This window comes from Callorhinus ursinus, unplaced genomic scaffold, assembly GCF_003265705.2.
Source record: "Callorhinus ursinus isolate GAN/ISIS: 27379988/994484 unplaced genomic scaffold, GSC_fseal_2.0 scaffold60, whole genome shotgun sequence".
In the NCBI taxonomy this organism is placed as follows: Eukaryota; Metazoa; Chordata; class Mammalia; order Carnivora; family Otariidae; genus Callorhinus; species Callorhinus ursinus.
The window spans coordinates 6,734,124-6,751,227 of NW_027397122.1; the positions used below are offsets into that span (position 1 = coordinate 6,734,124).

At 50.0% G+C, this 17,104-nt stretch overlaps 1 protein-coding gene across 1 annotated transcript in view; it reads left to right on the forward strand.

Annotated features, from left to right (window-relative positions):
* The window catches only part of PKD1L1 (polycystin 1 like 1, transient receptor potential channel interacting), a 119,265-nt gene that overhangs the window by 53,124 nt on the left and 49,037 nt on the right, over window positions 1-17,104 (forward strand). The window contains exons 25-33 of the mRNA XM_073885040.1: window positions 1,577-1,772; window positions 2,490-2,546; window positions 7,714-7,926; window positions 8,915-9,157; window positions 10,802-10,912; window positions 11,006-11,160; window positions 12,344-12,444; window positions 15,182-15,374; window positions 15,864-15,947. Coding sequence (XP_073741141.1) covers window positions 1,577-1,772; window positions 2,490-2,546; window positions 7,714-7,926; window positions 8,915-9,157; window positions 10,802-10,912; window positions 11,006-11,160; window positions 12,344-12,444; window positions 15,182-15,374; window positions 15,864-15,947 — 1,353 coding nt within the window. The remainder of the gene's footprint in view (window positions 1-1,576; window positions 1,773-2,489; window positions 2,547-7,713; window positions 7,927-8,914; window positions 9,158-10,801; window positions 10,913-11,005; window positions 11,161-12,343; window positions 12,445-15,181; window positions 15,375-15,863; window positions 15,948-17,104) is intronic.

The window sequence follows — 17,104 nt, forward strand, 5'->3', positions numbered from 1 at the left end:
GTGTGTGTGTGTGTGTGTGTGTGTGTGTGTGTGTGTGTGTGTGTGTGGTGTGAGGTAAGGCTCCAAGGTCAGTTTTCCATAGGGAGCTGTCCAGTTCTTCCAGCACTGTGTGTTGAAAAGGTCAGTTTTTCCCCATTAAATTATCTTAGTCCCTTTGTCAAAAGTCAATTGGCCATAAATGCTGTGGAGTCTCAATTCTACCCCCTTCTTCTGTGTGTGACTTCCTGTCAGTACCACACTGTCTTAATTACTGTAGCTTCGTAGTAAAATTTGAAATTGGGAACCATGAATGCACTAACTTTGTTTTTTTTTTTCAAGATTATTTAGGTACTATTCTGGATCTCCTGGTTATTATTTTGTCAATTTCAGCAAAAAGCCCCCTGGGATTGTGATAGGGATTGCATTGAGTCTGTCGATCACTCTGAGAATATCGTCATCTTGAGAATATGAAGTCTACCGATCTATGAACAAAGTTTTCCCTTTATTTAGATTTTAACTTCTTTCAGCAGTGTTTTCTAGTTTCTGGGGTACAGGTATTGAATTCTTCGGTTAAGTCTAACTATAAGCATTTTATTCTTCTTAATGCTATTGTAAATTGAGTTGTTTGCTTAAATTCTGTTTATGGATTCTTATTGCAAGTGTGTACATATACAATTGATGTTTATATGACTGATCTTGTGTCCTGCAGCCTTGCTAACCTCATTTATTTGTTCTATTAGCTTCTTAGTGCATTCTGTGGGGTTTTTCAATGTGGAAGAGCATGCCATCTACAGAAGAGCTTTACTCCTTCATTTCCAATCTGGATAACTTTTTTTTTTTTTCTGGCTTAATTGCCCTGGTGAGACTCTTCCAGTTCATTGGTGAATAGAGGTGGCAAGTGTGCATATCCTGGTTTTGCTTCCAGTCTAGGCCAGGAAGCATTCTGTCTTTCACCACTGAGGGTAATGTTAGCTGTAGGTTCTCCATAGATGTATTTTTTGAGGTTGAAGAGGTTCCCTTGTACTCCTAGATTTGGGGTATTTGTATCATGAAAGGGTATTGGATTTTGTCAGTGCTTTGCTGGATCGATTGAGATGATTATGTGGGTTTTGTCCATTACTATGGTAATTACCTTGACTGATTTTCATACTGGAGTTCCTCTTGCATTCCTGGCACAAACCCCACTTGGCCCTGGTGCGTGGTCTGTGATCATGACACAGTGTCCGAGTACAGTCTGAGGGTGCCCCGTGCCGAGTTCGGGTCCTCGCGACCCTCCAGCCTGCTGTGGCCACAGTGGTGTCTTTGTCTAGATCAGCCCTGTCCTCCCTTGCTTGCCACGAAGTGTCTCTGTCATTCTGCTTGGCGGCTCTGCCCCTCTCAGTTCTGATCCAGGGTTGTATGGAATTCTGATGTTCTGCTTCACTGTGTCTTTTCCGAGTTTCTCTTGCACAGACCGTCTGTCCTCTGAGCCATCCCCTGTCTGTCCTGACCCACCCATGGAGCTCTCCCTAGCAAGCACCCCTCCTCTGCTGGTAGGCAGGCTGGAAAGTTTCGCCGTGGGTGGGAGCAATCCTGATGACTCTTCGATTTCCTTCAGCTATAACTCCAGCCTGAAGCACCTCTCCACCCTTCAGCTGATGGGCAGTTACACAGAGGTCAGGAACTACATCACCGTGATGACCAGGGTCCTGACTCGTTGGGCTGCGGAGGACAGAAGTCCCTCGTGTGGCCAATGGTCACGAATACAGGATGCGCTGATTTCTTCTGTGTGCAGACTGCCTTTCACAGATCAGGTGCGGGCTAGGGAGGGCTCGGTGCCTGTAGGTCGGCATCTGCGTGGGTGGCTGGCTCGCCTTCCTTATGATACACAGTCAAGAAATGGGGTTTGGAGGGCCAGCCGGCGAGGCCTCTCCCGTCGGCTCATACTTGCACAAACAAATGCTTTTGGTTCATAAAACAGACCCTGTGCACATTAATAGCATGCAGATCATTCTGCTCACGTTTCTCTAAGTAAAGTGATGTGAATCCCATCTGACTTTACCTCGCCAACAGTGAGATGATGGAGTTAAATGTGTGATGACGTGCGGCTTCTAAGGAAATGAGCACGTGGCATTCAAATGCCGCTGTCCTGGGTCACTGGCATCTGCACCTCCTGCCCCCCCATCGCCACTAGAGGGCGCCCGCATCTCAGCGCAGGCCTCCTGTCTCTGTGACCTTGATACTCAACCCATTCTGTTTCTCCCTCCAGGACACCTCTCACCCTTTTCCAAAATTTCCCTGAGCTCTGACCTCCTCCTCCCTCCCCTCCGGTCACACTTCTGCTGGGCTAGAGGAGGCTGGTGTCCAACGGACACCCAGAGGGCACGGGGCCCTAGAAGGCAACGCAGGTCAAGGGGATGGTCCCTCCCCTGTCTCTTAGCTCAGAAACCCAGGACTGCTCTGTCTGCAGCAGCTTTGAGCTCGGTAACTAACTTGTCCCGGCTGTGTGTTTGCTTGTTTCTCCCGGTCAGGAAGAAACGAGCGCTTCTGTTCTCATGTTAAGGGACCTCCTACGCTTCCCTCACAAGGTGAGTGCTGTTTCTTTCCAAGTCTATTTTCCTGACCATTTTTTTGGGAGGGGGGCCTAATTGGGAGGACTCGATCAGTTCTCAAAGAACCTACAGTGCAGGGTTACGTTTTGACACCTAAATTAGAACCGGGACTTGCCCTGAGAATTCACGTGAATAATATCTCCCGTCCCAAGTCACGGGGGAGGAACTCCTTCCCGAATACAGAAATTAGAAACCCCAACGTAGAAATGGATCCTGACAGTACCATCCGCGCTATAGATACTTCTGGTAAGGGGACCACTCTCTGTTCTTAATCGAGGTACTGGGTTTTCCAGCTCCCCGCTTCTTTCTTTGTTTTCAAGTTTTTATTTAAATTCCAGTTAGTTAACATGCAGTGTAATCTTAGTCTCAGCTGTACAATATTGTGATTCAGCACTTGCCTACATCACCCGGTGCTCATCACGACAGGTGCGCTCCTTCCTCCCCATCACCTCTCTCCCCATCCCCCACCCAGCTCCCCTCTGGTCACCAGCAGTGTGTTCTCGAGAGTCAAGGGTCTGTTTCTTCGTTTATGTCTCTCTCTCTTTTTTCCCCTTTGCTTGTTTGTTTTGTTTCTTAAATTCCACATGTGAGTGAAATCATATGATAATTGTCTTTCTCTGACTGACTCATTTCGCTTAGCATAATAGTCTCTACTTCCATCCACATCGTTGCAAATGGCAAGATTTCATTCTTTTTCGATGATGGAGTAATACTCCATTGTATATATATATATAGAGAGAGAGAGAGCACATATTTGTTATCCATTCTTCAGTCAGTGGACACTGGACTGTTTCCATAGTTTGGCTATTGTTGATAATGCTGCTATAAACATTGGGGTGCACGTACCCCTTTGAATCTGTATGTTTGTGTCCTTTGGGTAAATACCCAGTAGTAGAATTACTAGATCATATTGTAGCTCTATTTTCAACTGTTTGAGGACCCTCCATACTGTTGTCCAGAGTGGCTGCACCAGTTTGCGTTCCCACCAACAGGGCACAAGGGGTCCCCTTTCTCCACATCCTCGCCATCACCTGTTGTTTCTTGTGTTGTTGATTTTAGCCATCCTGACAAATGTGATACCTCATTGTAGTTTTGATTTGCATTTCCCTGATGATGAGTGACGTGGAGCATCTTTTCATGTGTCTGTTAGCCATCTGGATGTCTTCTTTGGAGAAATGTCTGGTCATGTCTTCTATCTGTTTTTTGTTTTTGTTGTTGTTGTTTTGAGAGAGGGAGAGCAAGAGTGGGGATAGGGGGAGGGGCAGAGGGAGAAAATCTCAAGCAGACTCCCCACTGAACGTGGAGCCTGACATGGGGCTCAATCTCATGACCCTGAGATCATGACCTGAGCCAAAACCAAGAGTCCTAGTTTAACTGGCTGAGCCACCCAGGCACCCCCAACCCTTCTTTCTTGTCAAATCCCCGGCTCCTGGTCTTGAGCTCTTTGCTGCTTTTTCCATGTCTCCTTCGCTGCAGGGCAGTCCCCAGCTTGGTCAGAATGTCACTTATTTACGATCCCTCTGGATGCCACCCCATTTCTGTGCCCCTCCGCAGGGCAGAACCTGCAGAAAGCGGGCTCTTCGCCTGCTGTGGCACACGCATGGTTAAGCTGTCAGGATCTGACTGCCGTCCCCACCTCCACACGGAGCCTGCAAACTCCCCTGCTGCCCAGTCTGCCCTATCAGGACCACGCCCCCTCCCCGGGGACAGCCTCTTTGCCTGTGACCACTGTGGGCTCCTCCCTTCCCCTTTGGTTGGTGGGTGCCCGAGGGCTGTGTCCCTGGCCCTACACTCTCTCTGCACTTTCTCCCTGGGAGGGGGTCTCCAGCCTTTTCCATTAAATCCAAGTGATGGTGACGCTGCAGTGTGGTCTCTACCTTGACCCTGTACCCAGAGTTGCAGACTCGTCAGTACACGGGTCCCGCATGGTGGTGTCTGGTATCTCTGCTCCCCCGTCTTCCTCCCCCTCCCCCCATCCCCTGCTTTCCCTGCTCAGGGACACAGCACCTCCCACTCCCCAAGTCAGCCAAGCCCAGGGGCCACCAAAGAAGCCCTCTCTTCCTCATCTGTCTCTGTGAGTAAAGTCTGGTCAGTTCTTCCTCAGAAACATACCTGGAGGCTTCCTACCTCTGTCCTCCTGCGGCTGTTCTCCCCAATCCACGCAGATGACCCTTCTCATTCCAGACTATCTGGCTGTGTCCGACCGTGCTCCCTGCCTCTCTGACTGTGCTCCCTGCCTCTCTGTGCTCCCTGCCCCCCGACTGTGCTCCCTGCCTCTCCGACTGTGCTCCCTGCCCCCCGACTGTGCTCCCTGCCTCTCTGACTGTGCTCCCTGCCCCTGACTGTGCTCCCTGCCCCCTGACTGTGCTCCCTGCCCCCCGACTGTGCTCCCTGCCTCTCTGACTGTGCTCCCTGCCCCCGACTGTGCTCTCTGCCTCCCAACTGTGCTCCTTGCCTCTCTGTGCTCTCTGCCCCCCGACTGTGCTCTCTGCCGCCCAACTGTGCTCCCTGCCTCTCTGACTATGCTCCCTGCCCCCCGACTGTGATCCCTGCCCCCGACTGTGCTCTCTGCCCCCCGACTGTGCTCCCTGCCTGACTGTGCTCCCTGCCTCTCTGTGCTCTTTGCCCCCCGACTGTGCTCCCTGCCCCTCCAACTGTCACAAGCGGCACAAAGGCATTTTCTCAGCCTGAGACCACGAACACCACCCCGCGGCTCTAAGTGAGGTCAGACCCAGGCAGCTGGCTATGTGGATCCTGCCCTTTACCATCTCCCCCTGACTGTTCCCTGCACCCCGGGCAGCCGCGGTGTCCCTCCCTGCCCTGCTCACAGCCCCTCAACGGCAGAGAGCTTTCCCTTCACTCAGCTCACGTGCTCACCTGTCACCCCATGGAGAAGTGCCGGACCCGCAGCCTGAAGTCACCTTCTGCCACCGCTTAGCAGCTTCAGGACCTTCCCAGCCAGCAGCTGCCTCATCACCTCCCTGCTACCCCCCACCGGAACATTCCCCCACGCACTCAGGGCCCTTCTGTTCTGTGCACCCCATAACCACGGCCGTGACGCCAGCCCAGCGCCACAGACAGAGGGAATGAGTGACGACGTGGACGGCCCTGTCACCTTGTTCCCCTCCCTCCTGCCTGACTCGCATCCTCACCACCTTGAACTGCTCCACGGCAGCGGCCACACCTGGGCAGGAAGGCCGGCCACATCCCCACGCGAGTGCCGGAGCCGTCCTCAGAGCAGACGCATCAGCCGGTGACCCTAGCTGCCTTTAAAGTGCTGGCGACTTCCCAGCAGCTCGAGGACATCGGTTCTCCTGCGTCTCACCCCTGCGCTTGACCTGTCTCCAGCTCCTCTGCCGTCACCCTGCACCTTCCCCACGGCCACCTGCCATGCTCCTGTCCCTGCACCTCTCTCGTATCCCTGAGACAGCATGTTCTCCCTCAGCCTGAAGTGCTCCTACTAGCACTAGCACTGGTTTCTCCTCCAGGCGAGGTTCAAATGCCCCCTGCTCTGTGGACTCCAGAGCCTGGAAGCCAGAGTCCCCTTTCTCTGGACAAACCCGCGCGTGACTGCGTCTGGGCACTCTAGCACCTGCGACTCACGGTTCCTCTCTGCTCATCTGTCTTCCACCTCAGACTGGATTGGGTCAATAATGGACCAGCCCTGGCATGTCGGCAGCCCGGCCCGACCCAAGTCTGTCCCCACCACACTCGCAGGTGTTTAGTAGGTGGGCTTCCCGGGGTGATGCAGGGACGCGGCTCCTTTCAGCTTGTGCTCCCCTCTGGCTTCCAGGCTGGAGGAGGGTGTGAAGGGGCACCACTTGTCGACAATGTTGCCTGGAGGTGCCACTCCTCACCCCGTCACGTCCCCCGGGAGGTCCCGTCCCGAGGCCACTCCTGGGCTCCAGGCTCCCAGGGATGGAATTAGCTCAGTGGTGCACAAACCTGAGCATGCCTGTCACTTCTAGAAACCATTTCCAATCGTTTGGGTTGAAAAACATCCGGTGTGAAAACTGACCATGATGTATTCCTTAAAGCATTTGTTTGAGTTCAAGTAAGAGATTCTTCTTTCCATTTGGATGATAAGTCACTTCGGGTACAGTGCCTTTAATAGGGGTGTCAGTGTGTTTCCAGACTAGTTTAATTTTACTGCTGGCAAACAGGGTTTCATTGCAGGGAGTATTTCCAAAACATTACCATTTTGGTTAAACAAGCACGACTGCCAGATAGTGGGATCTTAATTTCATCTCATCGATGTGTATTTATTAGTAATTCCCGGGAGCTGCTAAGGCACAAAGCAGATCATTTAGTCCTGTCTTTTGGGCACCGATGAGTGAAGCTACATGTGGGAACACATATGCTTCAATAAACATGCCAGGTCCTGTAATGACGAGATGACAGAGTGTTCTAGAAAGGTGCTGGTGCAGAGCACTTCACGTGGCAGACGTTTGAAATTGTTTTTAAAAAGTAAGTGGGAAGAATCATGATTCATCTTGTTCGAGGTGACCATGAGCTCATGGGCATGTCTTTAGAAAGAGTTCTCATCTGTCAGCAACTGACGTGTTGGTGGGTAGAAATAATACCTGAGATTTGCGTTTAAATATTGTTTCAGAGGTCCAAGGAGGGATAGAACATCTGTTGCGATGAGTAAGGGTCACAGCTGGGAGGGGGCCTGTCATAGCACTGTATTATTCTCTCTACTTCTGTGTGGATCCAAAAATGGTCCCTGTTAAGGGTTAAGGAAAAGAGAGGAGTAAGATTTTGCCAGCAGATGCAGCGTAAGGGCATTGCAGGGAGACGCCTTGATTCTTTGGGAACCGAAGGAGGGTCTGTGCACTCAGATGCCTGTAGGAGGCGGTGGGGCCCATTTCAGGGTTTGTGAAGCGGTTGTTGGGTTCAAAGCAAGTAGCGTCTTAACATAAACGGCCATCAGAGACCTTTATTTTCTGTGGTTGTTTCGTGGTCAGGAGACTGAAGACCAGAGAAGAAATTGGCACCAGTGACGTAGGCCAAGAATCCACTAGACACCAAATCCAGGCTTGAACCCCGCCCTCTCGAGCCGTGGTGCTGTTTTTTTATTTCCAGCAGTGATGGAAGAGGCAGGTATGGGGAGACTCTCCATTTGCCTTCTCTCTTCCTGCAGTTAAGCTTTACGAGTGCGGCTCTCATCCTCAAAGCCGCCCGGGCGCTCCAGGCTCAAAGCCCACTGTCGGGGAGGCTTGCGGTGGACGAGGGGCCAAGGCTTGAGCTCATCCTGCTGGTGTCCGAAGTCTTGGAAGCATATGACCAGGACAAACCGAGGACTGTGGGCTGCCTGCAAGAAGAGGGGATTAAGGTCATCTCAGATCTCTTGTTGGTAAGCCCGACTTTCTCTCCATGGGTAGCAGCCATCTCCTCTGTAACTGCTTCTAGAAACCAAAAAGAGAATTGGTTCCGGAAGTACTATGGTGATTGTTCTGGGTGGTCGCGGGGTCCTTGGAAATTTTGGGGTTGAATTTCAAGTGTTTCGTGTGAATTTTGTCATGTTCCTATGAAATGTTTCTCTGCTCCATCCTTCTGTGTTTTGGGAGATTTCCTTCTGGGCTGTCTGGGGCAGCGCTGGACTTAGAACCAGCATTTTTTAGCACACTTTCTGCTTCTTGAGGAGTGAAGAGAAGTAATGCAAAGGATTTCTAATGTGCGTTAGTGTAAAGAGCAGCCCTCTGATACTCAACTACAGAAAAATCCACCCAAGTTTATTTCTGCTGCAGTAACTATGGGAAATTGGGATTTACTGGGTTTTTCCCTGTAAGAAATGGCCAACACTTTTAAGAAGCAGTAAGTTAATAGGCTCTGTCTCTCCTCTCCTACTCATTTATCTTCCCTCGTGCCCAGACCTACTGGTTTACCTTACATTTGGGAAATCAGAAAATAAACAAAGGCTCACTCTGAATCTCGTAATAGCGACCAGGATTAGCAACTCTGCGTGCGTGCGCTACACATCCTTACACCTGCCCTCGCTGACCCCTACGGCACGGGGCTTAGGTCCATTGCCAAGTCCATGGGGTATTCAGGCTCCTTCTGGATGGGCCAAGAAGCTGCAAAAAATATAACAGAAGTATCACACTTGTTGCAAAATGAATAAGATTACAGGAAGATGAGTCAAAACCAAAGAAAGCAGTTTGCATTTTATTGTTATTGGGCATTTATAGCTTTATATCAAAATAGTCGCTGGGGCCCGTGAATCCCAACCACGCTGAGGTGGGCCACCTTTCCCATTATTTGCCGCCTCGCCCCTGGTTCCGGATCCCAGACAACTTACTCATTTGCACTGGGAACGTTTGACTCTCCCTGCTCCATTTCAGGATGGCCTTTCTGCAAACAAGGAGAATCGGCTCCACATCAGCACTGGGCAGATGGAGTTCCACATGCTTATTCATCACGACCTGCAGAGCTGCGTGCAGGGCCTGGGCTCCGTCCAGGTGCATTTCCCTGCAGACCTGGCTAGACAGAGTCCTGCAGGGGTGGAAATGCAGAGCCCATGCTACATTAGCCACCTCGTGCTCTTTAAGAAGAACCCGTATCCAGGGGGCCATGCTCCTGGTCAGGTACAATATGGCGGGTGACTAGCCCCTTCCAATGACCACTTCCAGTGTGCAGTAATGATGCTTTGAGGAGGAAGAAGGGACCAGGGTGGTGGGGCACCTGGGTGGCTCAGTCAGTTGAGCATCTGCCTTCAGCTCAGGCCATGACCTCAGGGTCCTGGGATCTCTGCTCAGCAGGGAGTCTGCTTCTCCCTCTGCCTCTGCTTCTCCTCCTGCGCATGCTCTCTCTCTCTCTCTTTTTCTCTGTCAAATAAATAAAATCTGAAAGAAAGAAAGAAAGAAAGAAAGAAAGAAAGAAAGAAAGAAAGAAAAGAAAAAAAGAAAGAAAGAAAGAAAGAAAGAAAGAAAGAAAGAAAGAAAGAAAGAAAGAAGAAAGAAAGAAAGAAAGAAAAAGAAAGAGAAAGAAGAAAGAAAGGAAGAAAGAAACCATCTGAAGGACCCCAGGAATGGCAGGGAGCTGGGAGGGCAGAGCCCGGCATTTTCTGTGTGTTCCACACCCCCAGCCTGGCTCAAGTACCTGATGATGTCTGATGAATGAATGCACCAATTAATGATGGGCAGCTTCTTTTGGTAACAAACGCTCATCTTATAGAACATTGACCTTTTATTATTTTTGTAGGGAAATAGAAATGGTTAGCCAGCATATGAAAATCATATGAAATGGTTAACCCGCATATGAAAATCAGACTAACGAGCAGTAAGGAAATAGAAATGAAAATGATTTTTTAGTGCGCAGCAGTGCAGTTGTTTAAAGAGACTCACCTGTGTGGAGGTCCAGCAAACGGGCATCCGAGATGTGTGCTCCCTGAGCGGTGCTCCCCGAGCAGTACTCCCGAGATGCTTCAGACACCGGACCTGCTGCTGTACTTGCAGGAACCTACAGAGGAGATGAGCAAAGACTTACTCAAAGCAAGATGTGTAGCTTTATTAATTCAAAACAACATGGTTCATGATAACCCAAATGGAGTTGTACCTGCATGTTCAATGGGGGCCCAGCTCACTGGTGATTTAAGTGAATTATGATCATCTATATATAGCCAGTTAATGATGTCAGCCGGGGAATTTTAGTGACTTTAGAAGCTTTTATGCAAAAAATGCAGAACATGCATTGTGTGCCACATACGTAGCTGGCACATAGAGATGGTTTCAGATGTGGCATCCCCAGACGGGTTCTCTGAGCGAAGGTGTTCTAGACCCCTTTCTGTCCCTTCCTGATTGTCTGTGATCTGCTGCTCTTTCTTTCATATGAGCTTTCCAAGTAAATAGCAAGACTACCGGGGCACCTGGGTGGCTGTTTGTTAAGCATCTGACTCCTGATTTAGGCTCAGGTTGTGATCTCATGGTCCTGAGATCTTGCCCTGCGTCAGGCTCCACAGTCAGTGGGGAGTCTGCTTGGGATTCTCTCTCCTTCTGCCCCTCCCCCCTCAGTTAAAAACCAAAATAACAAAACTGCTTTAGAGACTAAAAATTATCAAGGTAGTGAGAGTGATCATCCAAGGGCAGCATGGCGTCCCCCAATCCTGCCATTCTAACCAGCTAAAGGAGCCGCGTTTTTCTGCACTGCCCCCTACCATCAGGTGCCCAGCATGGCCCACGGGAGGGGTGTGACTGCTGGCCCCCCGCTCCGAGGCACTCTTGTCTCCGCAGATTGGCCAGGTAGTCGCCCCGTCCCTGTTCAGCTGCTCCAGCAGGAGACCCATCAGCAGGAGGCGGCTGAGGGAGCCCATGACCGTGGAGTTCAGGGCGGAGGATGGCCTGGTGAGGGGTCTTTCCAAGCTGCCCTGAGTTCATGCAGACCGCGCTGGCTGGCTTTTCCTGCCTTTGCTGACCTTGCTTTCCATTTGGGGACAGGAAAATAGAAATAAGACGACGTTTGTGCTGCTCCGGAATAGAGTGAATATTCATCAGTTCATCGGGCATTCGGCAAACCCCCAGGAATCTCTGCACATAAGGATAGAATTTTCTAGGCCTGTTTTGAGAGCTTTCCCGGTCATGGTGCTGGTAAGGTGTGTTGTGGGGGGACTGCCACCATGGAAGCCAGATAGCAACAAGAATGACAACATGATTCATGATAATTGTGAACATCTCGTGAAAACCAGGGAGTGAAATTCACTTTCCATGCTGTCCTGAGGCTCGTGGTCCACAGAAATTATGGGACATACACTTGCTTGGGGAGGAAGCTTCCTGCTTTGTTTCCCTGAGATTGGATTCCTGCCCGCTGAGCTTCTTAGAGTAAGAAACACCTGAGTGTCAGTGACAACACAAGGGGCCTCATTTGGAATCCAGTGCTCTCTCCCAGTATAGACCTGGGTCCGAATTCTATTTTTTATTTTTTTTAAAGAAAAAATTGTGTCAGATGATGTGTCAGAGGAGACTTGATAAATGAACCCTGTTTCTCAACGATGTTGAGTTGGTGAGGCTTGGGTAGGCCCATTTCACGAACAGATCACAAGGGAGCCCTGAATAAATGGCCACTTGGGAAGGTTTTTTGGAATCCTGCATCGACAGTGTCAACGGAAGCCACCGGCTCTGGGACTTCGTGGTCCGTCTGGATGGGCCCGGGTTCTGTTAGATCATCTCTCCTCCCCGTGGGCTGGGTCCTCCCTCTGTCCCACTGCCCTGCTCGGGTGGGGCCGTCAGCCAGGTGGCCTTCTGCAGGGGGATGTCTACACCGCGTGCACCATGGTCTCCCTGTGTATCGTTGGCTCCACCCTTCTGCCACATGAGCCGAACCGTTATTGGGAGCAAATCTCTTTTCTCCTTTGGGTTTTCCCTTAATTCTTTAGGTCACGCAGATAAAAGGTCAGTTGGTTCTGACCAGGTTCTCAATGACTGTGTGGGGCTCACTGTCCCCCATCCTCCCGTTCTGGCTGCTCGCAGTCACTGCGAGGAGGTAACTAGGACCAGCAAGTGCATCTGCCTCAGCGCCCGCCTTCCCGAGTGTGCAGAGCAGTACTGTGTTATTCCCACAGGCTGTGCCATTTGTGTTTCGGACTGAAGGTTTTCTTCTGTAATGAGTGAGGAGGGACAGTGTTGTGTGGCTCTTATCGAAAGCCCAGTGGTGCCGTGGAGTCCCGGCCTGTGTCCTTGTCATCAACAGGGTGTTTTGCTCAAAATCCTATGACTAAGGTCTTTGGGAGGAAAAAGCAAAACAGAACTAGACACTGTTGCATTGTTTTTCCATCCTAGGTTCTCTGAGAAACCTACTCCTTCTGATTTTCTCGTGAGGAATGTCTACATCTGGGATAAGCAGACGGTGCATGTGTATGTACCTGCTGGTCCTCCGAGAGGTCAGTGGACAAGGTCCCATATATTTATTTTTATTTTGTTACAGATTTTATTTATTTATTTGAGAGAGAGAGAGAGAGAGAGAGAGATTGAGTTTGAGCCGGGAGGGGCAGAGGGAGAGAGAAAGAATCTGAAGCAGATGCTGCACCGAGCGCGGAGCCCGACGTCGGGCTCGATCCCATGACCTGAGCCGATCACGACCTGAGTTGAAACCAAGAGTTGGACGCTTAACCAACTGCACCCCCCATGTGCCCATAATTTGTAGTCGTCCATGTGATGACAAGAGCTGTTAGAAGGGATGCACGGAGAGCGGTGTCTTTCTTCACTCGTAGTGGAGACAGGAAGCCGCGTCAGAGCAGGTGGCCCATCTCGGCGCAGCCTGACCGCAGTCACCTCTGCACCGCATCAGCACTCCGTTTTGGCCAATTTGGTGGACCTTCCCCAACCCCCAAGATCTCCCTGCTGGCTGCTCCTCTGGCATCTGTGTTTGCCTCTCTCGTTTGCCACTCTGCCACCCGGCGTCAGGGGCCTGACTCGAGGGCCTCCCTGCAGCTCCCGGGCCCCTCCCAGCCCTCACTGGGGTCTCTGTTCTCCCCCAAAGGCAAGAAATGGGTAGCGTGCTTCAGGGGTCCACACGGCATAAACACACAGGTCGGGCTGATTCTGCAGGCTGTGGTCCTTGCTCGGGGATTGGCTTCCGACTGATGCCCCTGTCTCCTGTCTCTACATTTGTATGGGATGTGACTCTTTTCCTCTGAGAACCGGTCACTCTGAGCTCTTGGTTTCTTTTTAAAATGGACAAATCTGTTATCAAATTCAGATTCTCAATGGCAATTTATTTTTTTAAAGATTTTATTTATTTATTTATTTATTTATTTATTTATTTATTTATTTAAGTGTGAGTATGAGCAGGGGGAACGGCAGAGGTAAAGAGTATCTTCAAGCCGAGTCCCCACTGAAGCAGGGAGCCCAATGCAGGACTCGATTCCAAGACCCTGAGATCATGACCTGAGCCAAAGGCAGCCACTTAACCACCCGTTTCTTTTTGTCAGGTTTTACTTTCCTTTCTTAGAATACATTGTCCTAAGTACATGGTCAAAAATTACTTGAATTAATTCTTTTTGGTGTAGACTTTCACTGACAGTTTTATGGACTATTGGGTTTACTGTTTTTTCTAAATATGTTTAATATGAAGGGTTACTGTTCTCCATTTGCTTTTTCTGTTTGTTTGTTTTTAAGATTTTTTTAATTTTAAGTTATCTCTAACCCCTCAACATGGGACTCGAACTCACAACCTGGAGATCCAGAGTCATGTGCCCCACTGACTGAGCCAGCCAGGCGCCCCTGATCTCCATTTGTTTTTATCTAATTTTTTAAAAATATGTGAGACATTTCTATTGCTCAAATGTCTAAGCCTTACTAAAAATGTAGATACTCAGGGGCACAGGAAGTGTCTAGATGCAGTATTCTAGGGTCGAATGGTAAACGTGTGTGCAGTTTCCGTAAATATTGCCAAACTCCGTGCCCCCCCCACTATGAGCATAGGGCCTGTTTCCCCACAGCTTTGCCAACAGAATGTTTTCAAGATTTTGAATTTTGCCAGATGGATATTTGAGAAATGGTAGTTTTAATATGCAATTTATGTTGTGATTTGAGCATTTTTTTCATACATTTAAAGGTCATTACCTACTTTTTTTTTGGTGAACTGTTCATATACATCCATTTCTCTCTTGGGTTTATTTTTTCTTGACTCCTAGAGTTTCCGACTTTGTTTTTTTCTTTTGCTTTGCAAAGTCTTTTTGTAAAAAATAGTATTTATCAACTTTTTAAAAATTACTCTTAGATTGTGAGTCCTTGTTAGAAATTCATTCCGTATGCCCAGGTTATGAGAGAAAATCATTCATATTTATGTTTTCTTTTTGTGTCTGCACGGTTCCATGTGTGTTTACATTTAAATCTCTGATTGGTGCTTATTACTGTAGGTGGCATGAGATACAGATCTGATTTCCTGTTTTTACAAGTGGTTAGTAGCTAATTGTCACACCATCACTCATTAAAAAATCTTAGGGGAAAGGGGCGCCTGGGTGGCTCGGTCAGTTGAGTGTCCTAAGTCTTGATTTTGGCTCAGGTCATGATCTCAGGGTCGTGGGATCGAGTCCCGCTTCGGGCTCTGCTCTCAGAGGGGAGTCTGCTGGAGATTCTCTCTCCCTCTGCCTCTGCCCTCCCCCGCCCACCTCTCTCTCAAATAAATAAATAAATCTTAAAAAAAAGTCTTAGAAATTTTAAATAAATGGAATGTTAAATATTTTTACTTCTAAACATAAAAAGTTACCCACAAGTGGTAGGCTAACAACACACAGCCACTGCGTTGTCCTTGTGGGGACCGCTGCAGACCCAGGACTGGCAGCTGGCTGATGGGGCCAAGGAGAAGCAGGAAGGGGTTGTGTGGAGCTGGGGAAGCTGCCTCCTGGGTCTTGTGTCTCCTGGGCAGGGGGCTGGCCCATTCCGGGTGTCCAGAGGGACCTGGAATATAGGCAAACATATCCAACACTCTGCCAGCCCCCATGAAAATCGGCAGCGGGGAGCCTGCCTGGACCCATTTGGCTCGCAGTTTACATGCCCTGGTAGAGGAAGCACCAGATGGCCCCTCCCCTGGCCCACTGCCCACTGCTCTGGCCGCCTGGGAATGCATTATGCCTTTCTGCAAACTTCAGGTGTATTTATTTTTTCTCTTTTTAGACACCAGCTTGGGATATTTATCCTTACTAGACGCTGACTATGACAGAAGCCCTCCGAACAAATACTTCGCGCAGGCAGTGAACTACACGGTGCATTTCCAGTGGGTCCAGTGCCTCTTCTGGGAAGCGAGAGAGTGGAAATCTGCAAGCTTCTCTCCACAGCCAGGAGCGTCTCCAGAAAAAGTGACCTGCAGGTACAGACGTACTGTTGAAGACAAACTCGAGACTTTTAGAGGCTGACTGCATTTTCTTCTGTGCGGGGCTGGGTGCCTGAGCCTCCCTGGCCGTGGGTCCCTGTGAAAACGGCAACAGTACCTGGTGCGTGCGCCCTTCCCCATCTGCAGCCTGGCTCTCCCTGGGCCGCAGCCTCTAGGAGAGCAGGGCCTGGCTTTTCAGGGCTCACCCCTGAGGTGACAGCTGTAGTAGGTGTCCCCCTGATGTCTGTTGAACCACGCAGTGGGTGTCTGGTTGGTGGCCGCACGTCCACTCGCAGTGGGGCTGGGCTTACGCCTGCCGGCCTCTGGGCTGAGCAGGACCATGCACAGTGTGGACACTGAGCCGTCTGCACGAAGTTATATTTACTAGAACCTGTCCCCCTTTCTGCCCCTCCTTTAACCCATGCATGCGACACTGTAGACTGCCGGCACACGTTTGGCGTCCTAACCCGCGTCTCCTTCCTGTAGCTACGACCGCCTTGTGCCCGTCTCTGTCGCAAGAAGAAACCTGAACACCAGTTTTTCAGTGAGTGACGTTTCCAAGTGGCAGAGGTGAGTTTCGCTTTGTAGATCACAGTGGGATCACGCGGGATGCCCACGTGTCATCCCGCAGATGCCAGAAACCCATGTCACCTGTTACTGTTTTGCATTTTGGAATCTTTTCTGTCTGTACCTACATCCGCAGACAGGAGATGCAAAAACACGAGAAAGTCAACATACTTTCCATCAAGCTCAGCTTTGGCTCACCATGAACCTGGTCAGTCGGCACTCACTGGGTCATTCTCGTCAATGAGGACACAGTGGTTTGCCCATCCTGATTTATGCATATTCATAGCTCCCTCTTTCTCTTCAAAAGTGTCCCATTTTATCGTATTATTATTATTTTTAAAGTTTATTTATTTAAGTCATCTCTACACCCAACATGGGGCTCAAACTCATGACCCTGAGATCAAGAGTCACACGCTCTTCCAACTGAGCCAGCTGGGCACCCCCAAAGTGTCCCATTTTAGATAATAGATTTCAACTCAAGCTTATTTCTGTGGCCACTCTTTTACCTGGAACAGGTGTATTTGGATTCTGAACTGTGGGTTGGTAGAGGGTGCATTTGTGCGGGCAGGAGCCCTCCACCCGGTCACCCACATGGAGCACTGACCGGACTTGGCCACAGCAGGCACTGAGTGGGTGTTTGCTGAATGAATATCCGTGGCAGGGTCTGCATTTCCTGGTGTGCGTTGGGTCTCTCTCACGTTGATGTAATGGGGAACTCTACCCCATACCTTATTATTTAATCGATCATCAAAGAGTTGATTGCTTTGTAGACCAGTAAGTGGATTACTGACACCACATGTGCTGGTGACAGTGAGGTCACCAGGAATCCAGTGAGTGGGACTCAGGACAGCTGTTCAGCTGTGGTTTTAGATATGACTTGGGTGGGGGGACAAACCGTCAGGAGAGGGATAGCCCTTGGGACACCCAGATAGAAGGCAACACCTCGAGTCAGGCAGGGGCAGGTGCATTCTGGGAGGACAGCATCCTTGCAAAGCACCTGCCTGCCCTTTGAAACCCTGTCAGAATCCCATAAGACTCTAGGTTAGGGTCCTGGCACTAGTGACTGGAAGTGGACCCCACTCTGTGGGTCTGGAGTGTTCGGTGACTCCCCACCCCCAGGCAGCAAGGGCCAGGTGCAGTGGGGAGCAGGCAGCCCAAGC